The 16,307-nt window shown below is 47.7% G+C and overlaps 1 protein-coding gene across 4 annotated transcripts in view; it reads right to left on the reverse strand.

Moving 5' to 3' along the window:
* SEC24D (SEC24 homolog D, COPII coat complex component) overlaps positions 1-16,307 on the reverse strand; it is a 50,855-nt gene that overhangs the window by 29,742 nt on the left and 4,806 nt on the right. For 3 of the 4 annotated variants that reach the window (XM_036233429.1, XM_036233428.1, XM_016144829.2), the window contains exons 3-8: positions 13,651-13,780; positions 9,028-9,188; positions 7,612-7,878; positions 7,207-7,355; positions 5,778-5,889; positions 3,894-4,021 (exon numbers count right to left, since the gene is read on the reverse strand). In XM_036233429.1, the coding sequence (XP_036089322.1) occupies positions 3,894-4,021; positions 5,778-5,889; positions 7,207-7,355; positions 7,612-7,878; positions 9,028-9,188; positions 13,651-13,780 (947 nt within the window). The remainder of the gene's footprint in view (positions 1-3,893; positions 4,022-5,777; positions 5,890-7,206; positions 7,356-7,611; positions 7,879-9,027; positions 9,189-13,650; positions 13,781-16,307) is intronic. The other variant, XM_016144831.2, reaches the window with a different exon arrangement.

The following is a 16,307-nucleotide window of genomic DNA, read 5'->3' on the forward strand; positions in this document are numbered from 1 at the left end:
TTCTAATAACATATGGGGTATGTGATAAATGCATGGTCCTCCACGCTGAACTCTCAATACAGAGTGTGGAAGTGAGGCAGACGCTGGATTCGCATTACTTCTGGACGGAAAGAACGTGAGGGCCAGGCTTCTCCCTCCTGGCAACGGAGGCCCAAGTCGCAGGAGGCCACTTCCTGGCTCCTGCCCCAATGGCAGCCTTTTCTTACTACTGTGCTTTGAAGAAAAGAGTAGATCTTTATTGGTTTCTGAAATATCTTTATATGATCAAAAATTCTGCCTACTTGTTTTGCTGTTCTGCTCTTTATAATGAAATCAAACCTCTCTCATTAATTTGATAGAATATATCTGTGATTTCTCAAATGATTTTTTCTGTACCCACAGAGCTAGAGAGTTGAATGAGGTTGTGAGTCTGTATTCATTCAAAACTATGAAAGTAAATAGCCAAAGTCGGATAAAAACGACTACTTCCTCAGGGATGTGTTTATCATCAGACCCAACTACTGCCAAGAAAGTTACTAGTTAACTAAAACCATTCACTTAGAGGTCTGAAGACACCAGGGAGTCAAGAAAACACTACAGTGAGGCAGAATGATTTCCTTTGATGCATTACACAGCAGTGGGAGCTCTGCCCAAACTACACAGACTCAGGCCAGCAAGACTGGCTGAAAAGTCAAAGGCATGACCAAGGGGTCCCCCCGCCGGTGACGGCAGGGCGTCCTCCCTGGCGGAATGCACTGGCAGTGGGCTTACTCCTTGACAGTCTTTTGCCTTTTTTGCAAACCTCACCTGTCACTGCTTTGACAGCCACTCCCTTTTCTTTGCAATGGCATCGTCCTCATATCTACTGGATATTAGAAGAGGGTGGATAATTTTCTTAAAAAAAGAATTTAACAGTACCTAATAATAGGACAAACGTCTTTATTCATTAAGTCAAACGAAGGCGACGGCCCTGATTCTGTACTCCACAGAACGAGGCTAGCCCCGTCGGCCTTGTTCACACTGTACAGAAATTAGCTGTTGTACTTGCACATTTTCTGTTAAGTCCTAGACACAAGTAGCTGGTCTTGCCTTTCTCCATATCCTTAAAAGCCCAGCTTGGCTCCTAACAGAGAGTAAGAAGGGGATTATAAACCCAGTGAAATTTAAGGTCTTGGGCACAAGTTTATCTGTACTAACCTAATTCAGTAAGAAAGGAAATCACTTTGACTATTAGATCCATTTATAGTTTAAAAACACACACACAGATATTCCTCAATCTCATCACAGATGGAGTAAAAGCTTCCGCCACCTGGTTTATAAGTGAAATTACTTAATTTCATGTATAATTAGATGCATGCACTTTTCCTATTTTAAAGAAAATTAAAAATTAAGTTAAATATAATCTCCGATCCTTTGCACTGGACAGCTATACCTTTTCTAACCTTGGTTCATAAAATACGGCATCAGAAATAAAATCACAAATTACTAAACAAAAGAGCTTATAAGACAGCCAATTACTTTTGCTGAATAAACACCTCATTGTTAATTATACTGATGAGGCAAGAGGTTTCACTTAAAACACATACAAAAAATAAAATTTATGGTAAGACATGTGAACTATTAAGCGACGACGACACAGCTATGAGCTTGGCGGCAGCGTACATCTCCAAAGCAAACGCTCGCAGGGAACGCTCTGATCCTGATTATTTGGGTGAGGTTTGTTTTCATAGGCCGTTGCTAACACAGTGACATACTTAAGAAGGTACTGTTAAACAACAGAATGAATTTTAAAAAAGAAAACTTTAATGTACTAGATAAAACCCTTTGATAGATGCCAAATCAGGAAATCTTTTTCTAAAGTGCAGTAATAATGGAAATATTAAACAGATAAGGAATAAAACCCTAAAACTTTACTATATGTAAAAATAAGCGAGTCTTATTGTAGAGGAAAATAAATTAAAATGCAGTTCACATGGAGAATAACAGTATTCATGTAATCCATTTATCTTTAAGAAAGATAATTGAAAATTTATTTCCTTGATTATAGATTATAAATAACCGAAATCACATGCCCCTCATTTTCCATCATTAACTATAACTGTTTAGTTTTTGGCTTGAGCAATTAAATGATCATGCCATTTATGAATCTGTGGAAGAATGAATAGGTTTAGGAAATTCGCTCTTGAATATGCTAAGTTTGAGGTGCCCAAGAAGAGGTTTTGGAAGGGCATTTGGATGTGTGCATATGGGGTGAAGCTATAGGAATGGATGAATTGGGGAGCCACGGCATCTTGAGTCGGAGTTAAGGACTTAGTGTCAGATACCTGGGTTGGAATCCTAGCTCTGTTACTTAGTAGCTGTGGACCTTAACACGTTATCTGTGTGCCTCCGTTTCCCTATAGCTAAAGTAGGATAATAAATGGGTTGATGAAGATTAAATGAATGAACATGTGTTGCAAGCCTATTGTGCTCATTCGGTGCTCCGTAAGTGTCGTCCACTATTGCTCTCATCGGTACCACCAGAGGCTGTGACACCTGATATTTAGTCTTTGTGGGGAGGAGGAGTCTAACAAGGGAAGAGAGGAGGGAGGCGGTCCCAGGTCCAGGCCCTGGCAACGCCGGATGCTAGAAGTCAGGAAAACAACGAGGGGAACTAAACTGTTCCCGCCGGGGAGGGAGGAAAACAGGACACCGGAAAGGTGCCATGGAAGCCGCAGAGGAGAGTCTCTCACGAGAGCCCAGATGCTAGTCAGGGGCCTGCAGCTATGATGGTTCCTGATGCCGGTGGCTGTCCACACGGGTGTCCAGTTAAATGCCCAAAGAGGAAGCAAAAAGCAACAGCACCCATTACAGACACGTGCACATGACGTCCATGTATAAAATCACACAGTGGAGGACACGTCCCAGGTCCGTCAGCGCTGGCCCCGGAGGAGGCAGGAGGGAGAGGAATGCAGAGTAAGAAGACGTCGTACGTAGCTACACATTTCAATTCTCAGTAAATGATCTTAAGCAAATATGGCAAAATACTAACATCTGTTAATGATGGCTGATATGTACGTGGGTGTGACTCACTAGTACTTTTTATCACTTCAATTTATTCAAGACACGACATTAAGATAAAAACGCATCTCCTGGCCACTACTACACAGCCATCAGAACTACAAAAATTAAACAGATGATGGCCACGCCGAAGGCTGGTGAGGATGCAGAGCGCCTGAAACCGGTGCGCCAGAGGCGACGCGAGTCTCAGCCCCCCGCTGAGCGGGCTCTGCCCGAGCGCGTGTCTGTGAGCCAGCGAGCGGCCGGCACTCAGGGCGTCGGGGGCGGAGTGGCAGCAGCAGGGCCGGTCCCGATCCCAGTGCCCAGGCACAGCGCCCCAGTGTCAGGACGCGCGCACACCGCTGCGCATCTTTCCCATGCGGCCACGCGTGGAAAGCATCGCTCCAGGCTGGGACTTACAGACCTGTCTCCTCGTGCTTCCTAATCCCACTGACTCCCAGGAGGAGCGTATGAGCGTTTGGCCCGGCGATCATGAAGGCCGATGCAGCCAGACAGGGGCCTCGGGCTCTACCACCTTCCTCGCCAGACTACCGAGAGGCTGGGGCCCTGAGCTAAGGCCTCGCGGCCTCACGGGAGGGCTTGGCATTTGTCACCGTGTGACAGCCCCCCACTTTCTGTGTAAGTGCATTGTACGACAGGCCCCACGCGTCCCAGTCCTTCAGTGTCTGCCATGCAGCACGCCGGAAAGCACAGCTCGCCAGATTTTGTTTTCCTAATGAACTGAATGACTACGTGTCTGAATCATACACTCCAGTTTTCCGCTTACGATACGGAACGATGTAAAAGAAAATAACGATGCGAGGAGAACTGTGGAACCGGCGGATCACGGAACGGCCCTCTCTTGTCACACTCACCTCATTTGAAGGAATGGTGGCGAAGGGCGTGATCACCGCGGCGAGCGGGATCTGCGCTTGCTTGGCCATGTCGGACGTGCACGGGAAGCAGTACGTCGTGCAGCGAATGTACCGAGGACTGGCGTTGCCTGAAACATCCAGAGACGCACACTTAGAGCCTGCTCCGAAAACCCCGCCCCGGAATACATATTTGGAAAGGTGCTTCTGGGTAACGCACTGCCTTATTTATAAAACTTTCTTCGTGATTTCTAAAAAATAAAGGTAGCATTATGCAATTCTACCAACTGTAATCTAGGTACACTATGATTTCTTGCAAAGTAAAAACTGAATTTTACTACAAAAATATTAAGGAGATGTTTTAATTATTATTATTCTCCATAAGAAGGTTATTATTACAACCAACTCAGATTTGAGAGGTGTCTAGAGTCACTGAAAGAAATAAGGCAACGGCACAAAAACAGGAAAGCATAAAATTCTTTACGATTCTGACAATATTTTATTTTTCTAAAGATGAAAATTAAATTTAGAAATGAAAATTCTGCTTGTAATAGAAATATATTTTAAAACACTCGAATCCACTTTTAATATACACTAAGTTTCCTGACAAAATATCTTTATTTCATGAGATACATGACTATTAAAACAACATCTGTGATAAGAACACTTTCAAATCACTAGAATAACTTATCTAAAATACTGAAATTAAATTACAATTAATAATTACAATATATTATGATTGAAAGAACAATCATCAAACAAATATTTATTGAGTACCTCCTAAATTTTAAATACTGTCCTAGGCACATCCCTGTGGGCTTATGTTCTGCAGAGGACAGAGACAAGAAATAAAAAACCTAATAAATGGGTAAGTTATCCGACAGTAGCAGATGACACAGGCCATGAGGAGGTATGCAGTTTTAAACAGCTACAGAAGAGGCCTTACTTAAAGGTTATATTCGAGCGAGGACTCCGAGGTGGCAAGGGCTCCCCAGGCAGGCACCTGGGCGGGTTCACCCCTCACCCCTCACAGAGGGCACCTGGAGGTGCAGGGCGGTAGGATGAGCAGGGCGCACTCGGACCGCGGGGAGGGAGCTGGACTCACGTGCAGGTGTGAGGCTCCCATCAGCTGCGCCTGCCTCGCCTGCCGCCTGCCGCCTGCTCTTTCAGGGACCAAAGTGGGGAGTCCCCATGAGAACCAGGCTGGCTCCACAACTCTGACATGACACAAGATGCTTCTTTATGCACCGATCCTATGTTCCCAGAGTTGAGTACGTGACCCATTCAAATAATATATTCAGAATCTGAGATGTCAGATCTTATCAGGAAGTATTTTAACGTGCCATAAACAACAAAGAACACTGTATTCCCGGAAAGATCAACTCCGCACAAGGCTTGTCAGGTACATTAAACTGGACAGTCAGTAAGAGAGCTCGGCCTCTCCTCGCCCTAGTAGCAAAGTGGGGAAACAGACCCAAAACGTTAAAGGAGGTGCCGAAAAGACACAGCGGGGCCCAGCACCCGGTCCGCTGACCCCTCAGGCACTCAGCCCCTCCTGCTGTGCTGACAGCACCCCGGCGGTCTCCCATGCGGCGAGCGAGTTACACTGAAGTCCACGCAAACTAACCCAGACCCAGCGATTCAAACGACGAACCTTAAACTGATCCTCACCAGAAACTCTCTACAGACTTCTACAAGCAGAGGACAGAACACAGGGGGCGGTTCCTTCTCTGCACTTGAGTGACTGAGGACAAACTGGTCCCACCATCGACTTCAAAGAGGTTCCCATCAGTGGCAGCTTTATTCAAGGGTGCCAGTGTGTGAGCTTTAAAATAATGGTGTGAAATTCCGAAACCTCAATCGAGCAATAGTACTGAAAATATATACCTTGGTCTTGGACCACGCAGTCTGTGGTGACCAGGGGAGGGACCTGGCCTCTGGTACTGGTGGCATACACCTGGCCCCCTCTGGCAGCTCTGTCATTCTCGATCACCTGGATCTGATCGGTAAGATAGCGAGAACAAGTCAACGAAAGTTGAGACCCTTCTCAACATCCTCCCCAACCCGCTCATTATTCACATACAAAAAGGCATTTTCTGAACCTTTCGGCTCATTTCAGATCAAATTCTCACTACGACCCTTTGCTTACTTCCAGTCTTAAAACTACTCATTTCACATTCTATTGTTACAACTCTGAGCCTGAGCCTGAGCCTGAGCCTGACCCTTTAGAGAACTTTATTTTTATTCAATTTGTTTACTGGGACCATAGATAAGCATTTTTTTAAAAAAAGATTTCTTTTAAAGAAAATGCTTTTTGCAGTTAAAGAAAACATCAACTTCAGAAGAAATGAGTTACAACATATAAACTGAGGAGCGGTAAGAAGGGGGTTAGAATCTGGATTTCAAGGGAGAGGTCCTGACCAGGCACCCCTGGAATGTCGTGGGGACCGCAGCGAGCCCTGCCCCTCACACTGCAGTGGCCTGAGCTGGCGCGAGCACAGATGGCGGGGCCCATCCCTGGGGGTTCTGCCTCAGTGGGCCTGGGGTGGCAGTGAGTGGCAGCTCTCAGAGCTGTTGCACCTCGTGGCCAGTGCTCTTCCCTTCCTCTCTTTGTCATGACTATAACAAGTCCCCAGTGGGGCACCCCTACTTCCTGAATCCTGGAGTGACACGGGCATAAACCGAACTGCAGTTGCTGCAGCCCACGGGTAACCTAGTTGACAAACGGCTCTTCGCCGCTGTAAGCAGAGCTGGGCTCGCGAACTGCAGGACATCTAATGACGGCTGACTGACAGATCCTGAAGAGTGACCTTCCCAAGAAACCACAGGGTGGAGAAGAAATCTGCGATAGCTGTTTTTCACGGTACACAGGTTTGCTTTTCTTTAATATGTAAATGTAATAGACTTTGACTTCTGCTCTCCCTGGGGCTCCTACCCGAACTGAGAGGCATCCTTCAGTTATTTAAAATAGCACGCTCACACAGGATCTGCTCTCACTGCTACTGACTTACTAAGCATCAGTAAATCCTGCCGATACATGCCAACGAAAACATCCACAGCCACTGCCAGGTTTATAGACTACCAAAACCCTACGCAGGCTGCTTCTCTCACGGACACCCTCGTTGGACCCCCTCCCCGCCGACCCCTCCCTCACGCACACGCACACGCATGCAAGGGAGGGGGCCTTCTCTGTGCGGCGGGCATCCTGCTTCAGCCACAAAGGCCAGGACGGCCGCTGACCGATGGAGGCCGCTGAGGACAGCGAGTGCACAGTGGTCCTTGGCTGGGTGCCCGGAGCAGTGAGGAGGGCACTTACTGGGCTGGGGATAGAGTCAGGGTCCAGCTTCTTCTGGGGTGGAGGCGGCCCCGCCATCTGCGCCGGCCCCGCCATCTGCGCCGGCCCTGTGGGGAAGCCTCCCGGGAACGAGAGCTGCGCCCCGGGCATCTGGGGGCTGTAGCCGGCTGCTTGGGAAGAGTTTGACAGAGAAACGACTGTAACCCCAGCCCCAGGTGCATGCTCACTGCTCGGTCAGCAAGCTGCAGTCTCCGAGCCTCTAAGGGAGGCACAGAGTGCAGTGTGACTGTCTACGGTCCCCCGTTCATCTACAGTCGCCACACTATTCAAAAGGCACCCTCCCTGAAGAGTCAGAGAAGGGCGGCCACTCCCTTGGGACACGGCCCATTCCCCAGGGGGCAGCCCTCCTGCCCCTGCCCGCCTTACCTGGCTGCGGAGGGTAGCCGGCCACGGCCTGGCCCGGGAGAGGCGGGGGCGGGAGCGGGGCCCTCGCGGGAGCGGGCCCAGCGAGCCCATCCTGCCTGTGCACCGGCGGAGGTAGGGTTGGCGCCCCAGGGCCGTTGAGTGCAGCGGGTGGTGGCGGAAGGACCTGAGGCCCAGGCTGCAGGATGGATGGCTGCGGTGCCCGTGGTGGGCCCTGGAATGATGGCGCTGATGCAGGCCCCGGGGGGCCCTGGCCAGAGGGGGCCGGACCTGTGCGAGAGAGACCAGAGACCTAAACACCGTGCACCGCTGACCCCACTGGGTACGCGACAAGGACTCTTGCTCGCCTGATATAAAGCAAGAGAGTGCCCCAAAAATCAATGTTCTTTTTTCTAGGGCCACAAGATAAAACTTTCATTCGATAAGTGATACAGACGTTATTTGGGGCATTTTATACAACTGCAGAATTTTAAAAGGGTACAAGCAACACCTAATTTTAGTGAGAAGCCTGGCAGTACAAGCTCTGACTTGGATGTGCTAAGCTGACTTAACTAAGGGGTCACACCCGGAACCGAACCTAGACGGTCACATGGGAGAAAATGCTGTTAGGTCACAGGCGTTATCCAGGTCACTATACCTGCAGTGCCTGACCTGACCAAAGGGACTTCAGACGGAGGCGGACACGCCCGGGGGAGGTGTGGGCCACCAGCGTGCCCCCCCCCACCGCCCCGCACTGGACAGAGCTGAGAGGCCGCGGGCTTCTTCCTCTCTCTGATGCATGGCTTTGAGTGGCTTCATTGGACATTTACCCATTTTGGAATCGATAAAAGATAAGAGATACTCTGAGGGGGGTTTTACTGAAACTTCTAAGTCTCAGAGCGGGGGCGCCCGTCGGGAGCATGGACGGCTGGTGTGCTGCCGGTACAGAGGGCGCGGCCCGGGGGCGCCCGGCACCCCCGCTGACGGGGACCAGGGCTCTGCTGCCCTCCTGCCGGGCTCCCTGCCGCCTCACGGCACCTGAGCTGCCACTCCTCCCATGACCTACACAGAGAATCGAGGTGCGCTGTGACGCAATGAGTATCATTTTTTATTTCAGGGTCCCCAATAAACAACACAAGGTTAAAACTACCCTCATGTTTCTTAAAATAATTCCACTGTCTTAACGTTTCTTTGTGACATGCACATTTTTTGTTTTTTATTGTTCTAGTATTGAACAATACTAATGGATCTTTTAATTATGTTGAAATAAATGGCAGCATGATCCGAAAAAAAATTAATTATAGCCATACGCAATGCAGGTAGTTTACATAAAAATGTCTCCCAGACGCCTTTACTATGGTGTGCCAGAGCTGCATGTATTAAAGGAAGAAAACCCTTGTCATTAGCGATACTCATGAGCAAGGCCGTCGAGGCACACACCTGACTGGTTCCCGTAGCTGTTGATGTGTATGGCACTGAGCTGACTGCCCAGCTGGGAGACGGACGAGGTGGGCACGGGGCTTGCGTAAGACGACTGTGTGGCAGGTGCATAGGGTGCATACGAGGGTGCGGCACTGCTGACAGGGGGAGGCCCTGGAAACCTAAAAGAAGAGAAAGGATGTTAATACAGTAGAGTTTCATATGCAAATGGTATGCAATGAATGTTAAGAACTTGTAAAATTAAATAAGTCTATCCCATGGGCACCTAAGATATGACTGATATGTCTTTAATTACTCTTGATGTGAGCTCAAAATGAATAATGTAGCATTATCCCATCCCATGCTCACAGGCTGAATGCCTCAACATACTTAACCAAAAAAAAAAAAAAAAATCTTAATGTAAACACAGAACCAGCTTGGGGAATCAATTTGGGAAGCTGAGCCCACTACAGCCTCCTCTGTACTAAGGTTACTGATCAATAGAACAGAAATGAAAACAACTGAAATGCTTTGTGGTTGTATCTTTATGCCCACCGTCCTTAAATCCGACCCAGCTTTTGAGACAAAATATCACCTGTACTATAATTTCAGTGGGCAGGGCAGTCTACAAAATAGCACTTGAAAGCAAATAACTCAGTATGAAATCGCTCGTTTTGTCTAAAACTTTCCTCATGCTTTTATCTCTGATTTACTTTGGACTTCTGTGTTTACTCTTCCTTGCTTTGCACGAAACAGTGACCCCCACCTGCAAGACATTCCTGTTATGGTTGGTCTGTCAGGTGAGGTCAAAGTCTTCCTGCAGGGTCCTGTTAGGACTTCTCATCAATTTTAAGTAAACATTACGTCTTCCCAGAAGGTATACTCTGATTTCGATTTCTCTCTAAACCAGAAACCACTTCCCTAGTGGCCTATGACCTGCCCTCCAACCGTCCTTGCCACTTGAGGTGTTAGTTAATAATATTGTAATAATATTTCCAAATATAAAACTGTTTGAACTATCTATTCTATAGACAGCACAAATAAGATGGAAAGTTTCAAAAAAAGTTATGACACAAACAGCCTCAAGTATTTTTTTTAACTTAACAAAAGGTTAAAGATTTAAAATATAAAATGAGAGAATGTACGACCATCAACTATTACTTTTTGACCTATAAATGCCTACTTTTCATTCATTGCTCAATATAAATCCTGGGAGTTAGGCTTCAGAAATTCACAAATAATGTTTTTTTCTGACAACATAAGTGTTTTAACTCTTCAACAAATTTGGATTTTAAAAGCAATATTACCAAAAATAAAAAGAAAATATTAAAAGGCTAATAAAAGGTCTTACATACATAAAGAAAAGAAATTAACAGAACATTTTTAACATACAAGTAATTTGATCTTTTCCAGTTTCATTACTTTACTAAATCAGTTTGCCCAAGGCCACACAGCATGTGATGTCAGCACTTAGGTGAGAGTCCAGGTCCTTTGACCCCTACCTGGAGACCTGGTGTGTGTAACCATGAGCAAGCCACCCGATCTTGGTAGCTCCCAGCCTTCAAATGGTAAAAATAAGCAAAAGGAATGGAAGGATCCATTTCTCCGCTATACATATAATGTGCTTAAAATTAGGAATCACATATATTTAAATATTTCTCATGTTGATTACATCATTTCACATGTTTCTGGGGTGGGAAACATCCACCTAAATAATTTACTGATTCACTGAATGTCACACAAGGGCAGAGTCATCATCAAAAAGAACAGTCAATAAAGAATCACTACCAGAGGATTCATAAAACATGAAAATTTAGCTTCAGTTTAATCCCTAACCTCTGGAGAGCTGACTCAGTTATCTGTGGCCTCTTCAACTTCAAATAATTGTCATTTTTCAGTTTGCCACGAATCACCGAGGGGGTGAGCTGTGTGCCCCAGCTTGTTGGAATGTGGAGATAGGGTGCCAAAGTTTTCAAGATTTGATTGAAACAAAATCTGGATTTTAAAGACTTTGTGCCAAATCCTATCATTCTTTACTTCCAAAAAAGAAAAAAAAAATTAAACTTTTTCTTACTCCCACTCCCCACAGGCTGTCAACACAAGCCACCGGTGTTGTCATTTCTTCTTTTCTGAATTAAAACCAATGTATCACCATTAAAAACAGTTTTAAAGAGAAAAAAAACTATTTCTCTTATTTTTCTTACTTCCTCCTTTTCCACTGCAACCAACTCTTAGTAGATTCACCCCATCAGCTTCAATTTGGAAAGATGGGTCTTCTTTCCCTTCCACCTCTATTTGCCATTTCCTTGTCAAAATAGGTCACTTATAACTGACTTTTCCCCTTATAATCAAAAAGTGGATTTTTAGGTTATAGATTGTATTAAGTAGATTGACCCTGCCCAGCAGTAAACCCTGCGGAGAGAACTTTAGTGCCACTGATGGGTTTAAGACATTTACTGTGCCTCAGCCAAGATCAGAGAGACAAATGTCTAGGAAGGATTTTAAATTTTATGAAACATTACCTTTGAAATAGCACTGTTTTAAAATAAAAATTGCACATTTTAAATTCAAAGCAATATAATGACTTTGAATTACATCTTGTTTTTATTCGACAGTTTAGTAAAAATTAGGACCTCTAAGTAAACAACTCCGACGAAGCCTGCGATCACCAAAGAAAGGTGGTGGGCACCCACGCCCCGCGGCAGCGCTGCCATCAATGTCACCCGCACACCCAGCCACTGCGCCCTGGGCCCTCGCACTGAGCTGCATGCACGGAAGCGTGTCCACGAGGGCACGGCGGCCTGCCCGCCATGAGGCTTGGCCTGGCACTGACGTTTCCCTGACGCTTCCATTTTTAACCCCTGTCTAACCTTTAATCCATGGCTCACATTGAAGCAAGTGGGGGGGTGGGCAGAACCTGCGGGTGCTTTGCTGGCAGTCACAGTGACAGCAGGTCCCTAAGTGGAGCTGTCGTGAGTGGCAGGACTGAGCTCGCAGGGACAGAAGCCAGAGCAGACTCTCCCATGGAGATGGTGCTGGCGGTCGCCCTGGGAGCCGTCGACACCCTCACGGGCACGCGAACGACCCTCACGAGTACGCTGGGGAATGGGGGTGCGCAGAGGAACACTCCGCGTGCCCGGCTCGCAGCTGTCTGCGGCCAGGCCGGCGCGCACGTCCTCACGCCGGACGCTGCACTGGGCTCACAGCCGCCACTAGGGACTGTCATCGGGCCCGCGGCTCACCGACCCCAACGGACGGCATCGAGGGAGGCCGATGGGCGGAACCAAACAGATCGAAGACCCGTCCAACCCAGGCCGTGACCTTAGCTCCAAAGCAGCTGTTCGATTTTTGCATTTCTTCTGAAAAAAGAAGTGTGAGATGCTCGGCAGCTCACGGCACTGGCTTCTTCCACATCTCACCCCTCCACGCTGGACCAAGAATTCTGAGTGAGGAAAGTGAGGCCTAGAGGCCCAGGAACACCATGAGCATCTCACAGAAAGTCGACGGCGTAAAGCAGAAGAGGCTTCAGGGGTGCCCGCCTTTCTGCTCCCCCTCGTGCCCCCCTGCTGGGTCAGGCCCTTCGACTGCCCCGGCTTCCTCAGACCGGTCAATGCAAGCAAAATCACTCGCACTGACCTCCGTTCCTGCGCCTGCCTTGTCTGCTTCTCACAGCTGCCACTTTCATGGCAGCTGTCATCAAGACAGGAGCCGGGAAACGCCCACCTCACATGCGCCCTGAGAGACTACTGTGATGATTTTTAAAACTTCAGAGGGAGTTTCTCGCCAGCAGGAACTACGGGCTTCTTGAAAGGGTGACTAAATGGCTTCGCCATCCAGAGAGTCCAGATTCACACTGAGGGCTCCCCTCCCCTACCTCCGATCTTGCAGCCTAACTGCCTGGACCTGGGAGGCAGCAGCCTCGGGGTGATCCTTGGAGAAATCCAGTGTAAACTGTCTAGTTTCCACGGCAGCACCCACAGGACAAATGATAACGGGCTTCCTGCAGGGAGGTGTGACGCAGGCTCCCTCCCAGGGGGGCGTCCCTCCAGGGATGCTCTGAGCTTGCCATCCGTCTCATCCCTCAGCTTCCCCGGACCTACCACCCACGTTCCGCGCCTTGACTCATCACGAACGCAAACGGATGTCCTTCCTGGCTGTCCCTACGGCCCGCCTTCCAGGCGTCCCTCCCCGCATCCGCGCCCTTCCACACCAAAACCAATCTTTCCCACGGGCCGCAGTCCGAATTAATTTTTAAAATATTTCTCAAGCACCTATGGGCACTGAGCTCAGTTCCGTGAAGGAATCAAGAGAACAGGGGATTTAAAATTGCACTGGGGAATACAGGCCATAGGCATCTGAAGGAATGAGAGATTAATCCAAAATCTTAAAATAAGATGAATCTAACCCAAACTAAAATGGATGATACTGACACAGGTAATTTTTATAGTTTTTAGTATGTATTGTTTTTTCCCCCTAACTCTTCCGAACGCTTTGTATCCTAAGGCAGTGTCTCGGCACATCCTTTCAAGTAAGTGGGCAAATCAAGAGGTCAAACTTTCAACCAACAAATATGCAAGTCTAGAAGAGACTTGTGAGGCAATTTTAGTAGAGTTTACAACGCGGGCTGGACACCACCTCGCTCACCTTTGGGGAGGGTGGCCCTGGGCGTGCGCTCCGTTCTGGCTGAACTGATGGGGTCCGGGAGGTGGAGGGCCCTGTGGCGACACCCCCGCAGGTGCAGAGGCCCCCAGGGGCCCTGCCGGCTTCATCATACCTGCAAAGGGACGGGACACAAAGACATCAGGTTAAAGATGCAGACTACGAGGGGAGGTGGGGAGGGGACGGGTCAGGACAAGTTCTCCTTCAACCCATCACAGGCCTATCAACGCCAGGATCTGGCAGCCATCTGACCCGTAACGATGGAGAGCAGAAAAGAAAGGAATCATTTCCACAGTAATGCAAGCTAAAACAAAAGAAATAAGCTTTGCATTTGGTAGAGGCCCCTTAGCAGAACACACTACCACACGAAGATGCTAGAACATGCTAGAACACACAGTGGAAGATGCCAAGTGGGTATCAGAAAACAAATCTGGATAAAAACAGTATAAGACATAGAGCATCCTAACTGTAAATATACATGTATATATAAAAATCTCTGAAAACACCTTTGAGTATAGCGTGAGGAGAGCAAATGGAGAGGGGACATCTGTTCTCCAACAAATCTAGCCTTTGGAGTTAATCGTTTTCCTAGGAACCCAAACACCCAGGTGACAGACAACTGAGGGGACGGCTCAGAGCTCACACATGCTCACACAACACAGGGCCACATGTGACGACCGGGCACGTCGGGCACTGAGTGCGTTATCATTCACAAGCTCCTCCCGAACAGAGGTCTGCGAAGGCGTCCCTTTAAGCCTGTTGTCAGACATTTGCCTCTTTTCCTCTAGAGAACTTGTGACACAGGAGAAAAGCCACTGAGCGTGGCTTTGAGTGGTCCGCCCACCCGGCCACTTACTAGCCAATGTATAGCACTGGCCACGAAGTTTATCTCTGAGGACCTCAGTTTCCCCTCATGGCAAAGGAGAAACTCACACTAATGACTGGAGTACTCCGACGCCCCTCCTAGCTTTTCAACAGGAAAAAACGGAAGAAGTGCATGTTCTTCCATTGGCTCTCTACACTTCCGGCCCGCTCCACTTCTGTTGACCCCACCCTCCTCCCTGGCACTGTCACAGGGCCCTCCCAGCTGGCTCCTGTGCACGCCTGCGCTGGACCTCACGGCGGTGTTTCCAACTCAACGTCTCCTTCATTCTCCCCCTGACTCTGGGACGTTTACTGCCCAGAGAGCAAGGGAACTGACTGGTGAGCGTGTGTGGCCCCAGAGGAGTCGCTGATGCTACCACAGCACTCTGGAGAGGTACGTTCAGGTGCTTGGGGGGCCGAGCGGGAAGCACAGCCTGTGAAGGGACGGTATTCATGAATCTCATCGAACCTTTTACAGAGGTTTCTTTTCTTAACACAGAACTCCTCAAACATAAGACAAATTTTGTATTAACTTCACAATCAGTTTTATTTAGCAATTTTTCATATACCTAAGACAAAAGCAAAAAAAAAAAACAAACATTTTTCTTGTAACACTACATTTTTATATAAAGTTCTAAACCCCAAACCCAGGAAATTAGAAAACTATGAGGCTTATAGTCAACACAGATGAATTTGAATTCCTTCCCACCATTTAACAGCTGTGACCCTCATAAGACACTTTCATCCGTCAAAACGTGGACTTTTAACACTGTCATGGCAATAATGTCCTGTCTCTGAGGACTCCTCTGAAAATTAATGAGGCAGTGGGTATGAAAGCATCCAGAACAGCGCCTGGTACATAGAGGTGACCACTCGACAAATCCCAGTTTCCTGTCCCCTGGCCATGTCCCCTGCCTCTTTTCAACGATTAATATTCTAACAAAACATATGCACCATAATTATATGCATGCTTGTATTTTCATTTGTAAAACATTATTTTGGATGAAAGTAGAAAATCCACAACACTACCAATAAGACAGTAAATAATTACATGCACTACAAGAAACCAAAAATATTCTCATTTCTTAAATAAGGTAAATAGCAATTTCATTAAAAATTCTCATATGTATCTAGAGAATCAAAAATCAGTTCTTGGAGTCTCTCCTGTCGGGGTGCTCTCCTGTGCATGCACCATGCTCATATTCATAAATTTCTGTCTCTAAACCAAAACCAAAACTAAAACCAAAACCAAAACCAAAACCAAAACCAAAAACACAAAAAAAACCCAGTTGTCTTACACTTAAAGTGGACTGGGATACGCCAATCTTACTAAAGTATTCTTTCCCTTTCGTTTTTGAAAATCAACTCTATCAAACAGATTCTTGCTCAACATACATCCAACATGCCTTAAAGACCCAGAAAGCAGCAGCTACAGAGAATGTGATGAGTATTTGCAGGTGCAGAGGGACGACTTAACTCTTCAGGGCATCAACCAAAGTCCAGAGGGAGGACTGCCTGGAGGAGTCTTGAAGGCCCAGCAGTTTTCCTGGTGTAGAGACAGGGCAGGGGATTCAGGCGGGTGTGAAGCCTGAACAAAGACAGGGGAGCATGGCAGAGCGGGGACCGGCACAGGCTGGGTGTGCAGACGGTGGCGGAGGTGCCCGAGCAGAGGCTGTCCAGGTTGGCTGGAGTCTGGCAGCAGTCCAGGGCGCCACCAGGCCTCACCCTCTGGCCTGTGCGGGGGCGCCCTACCTGGCCGCAGCCCTGGCCCTCCGCGC

The sequence above is a fragment of the Rousettus aegyptiacus genome, unplaced genomic scaffold (assembly GCF_014176215.1).
Source record: "Rousettus aegyptiacus isolate mRouAeg1 unplaced genomic scaffold, mRouAeg1.p scaffold_m13_p_16, whole genome shotgun sequence".
Taxonomy (NCBI): Eukaryota; Metazoa; Chordata; class Mammalia; order Chiroptera; family Pteropodidae; genus Rousettus; species Rousettus aegyptiacus.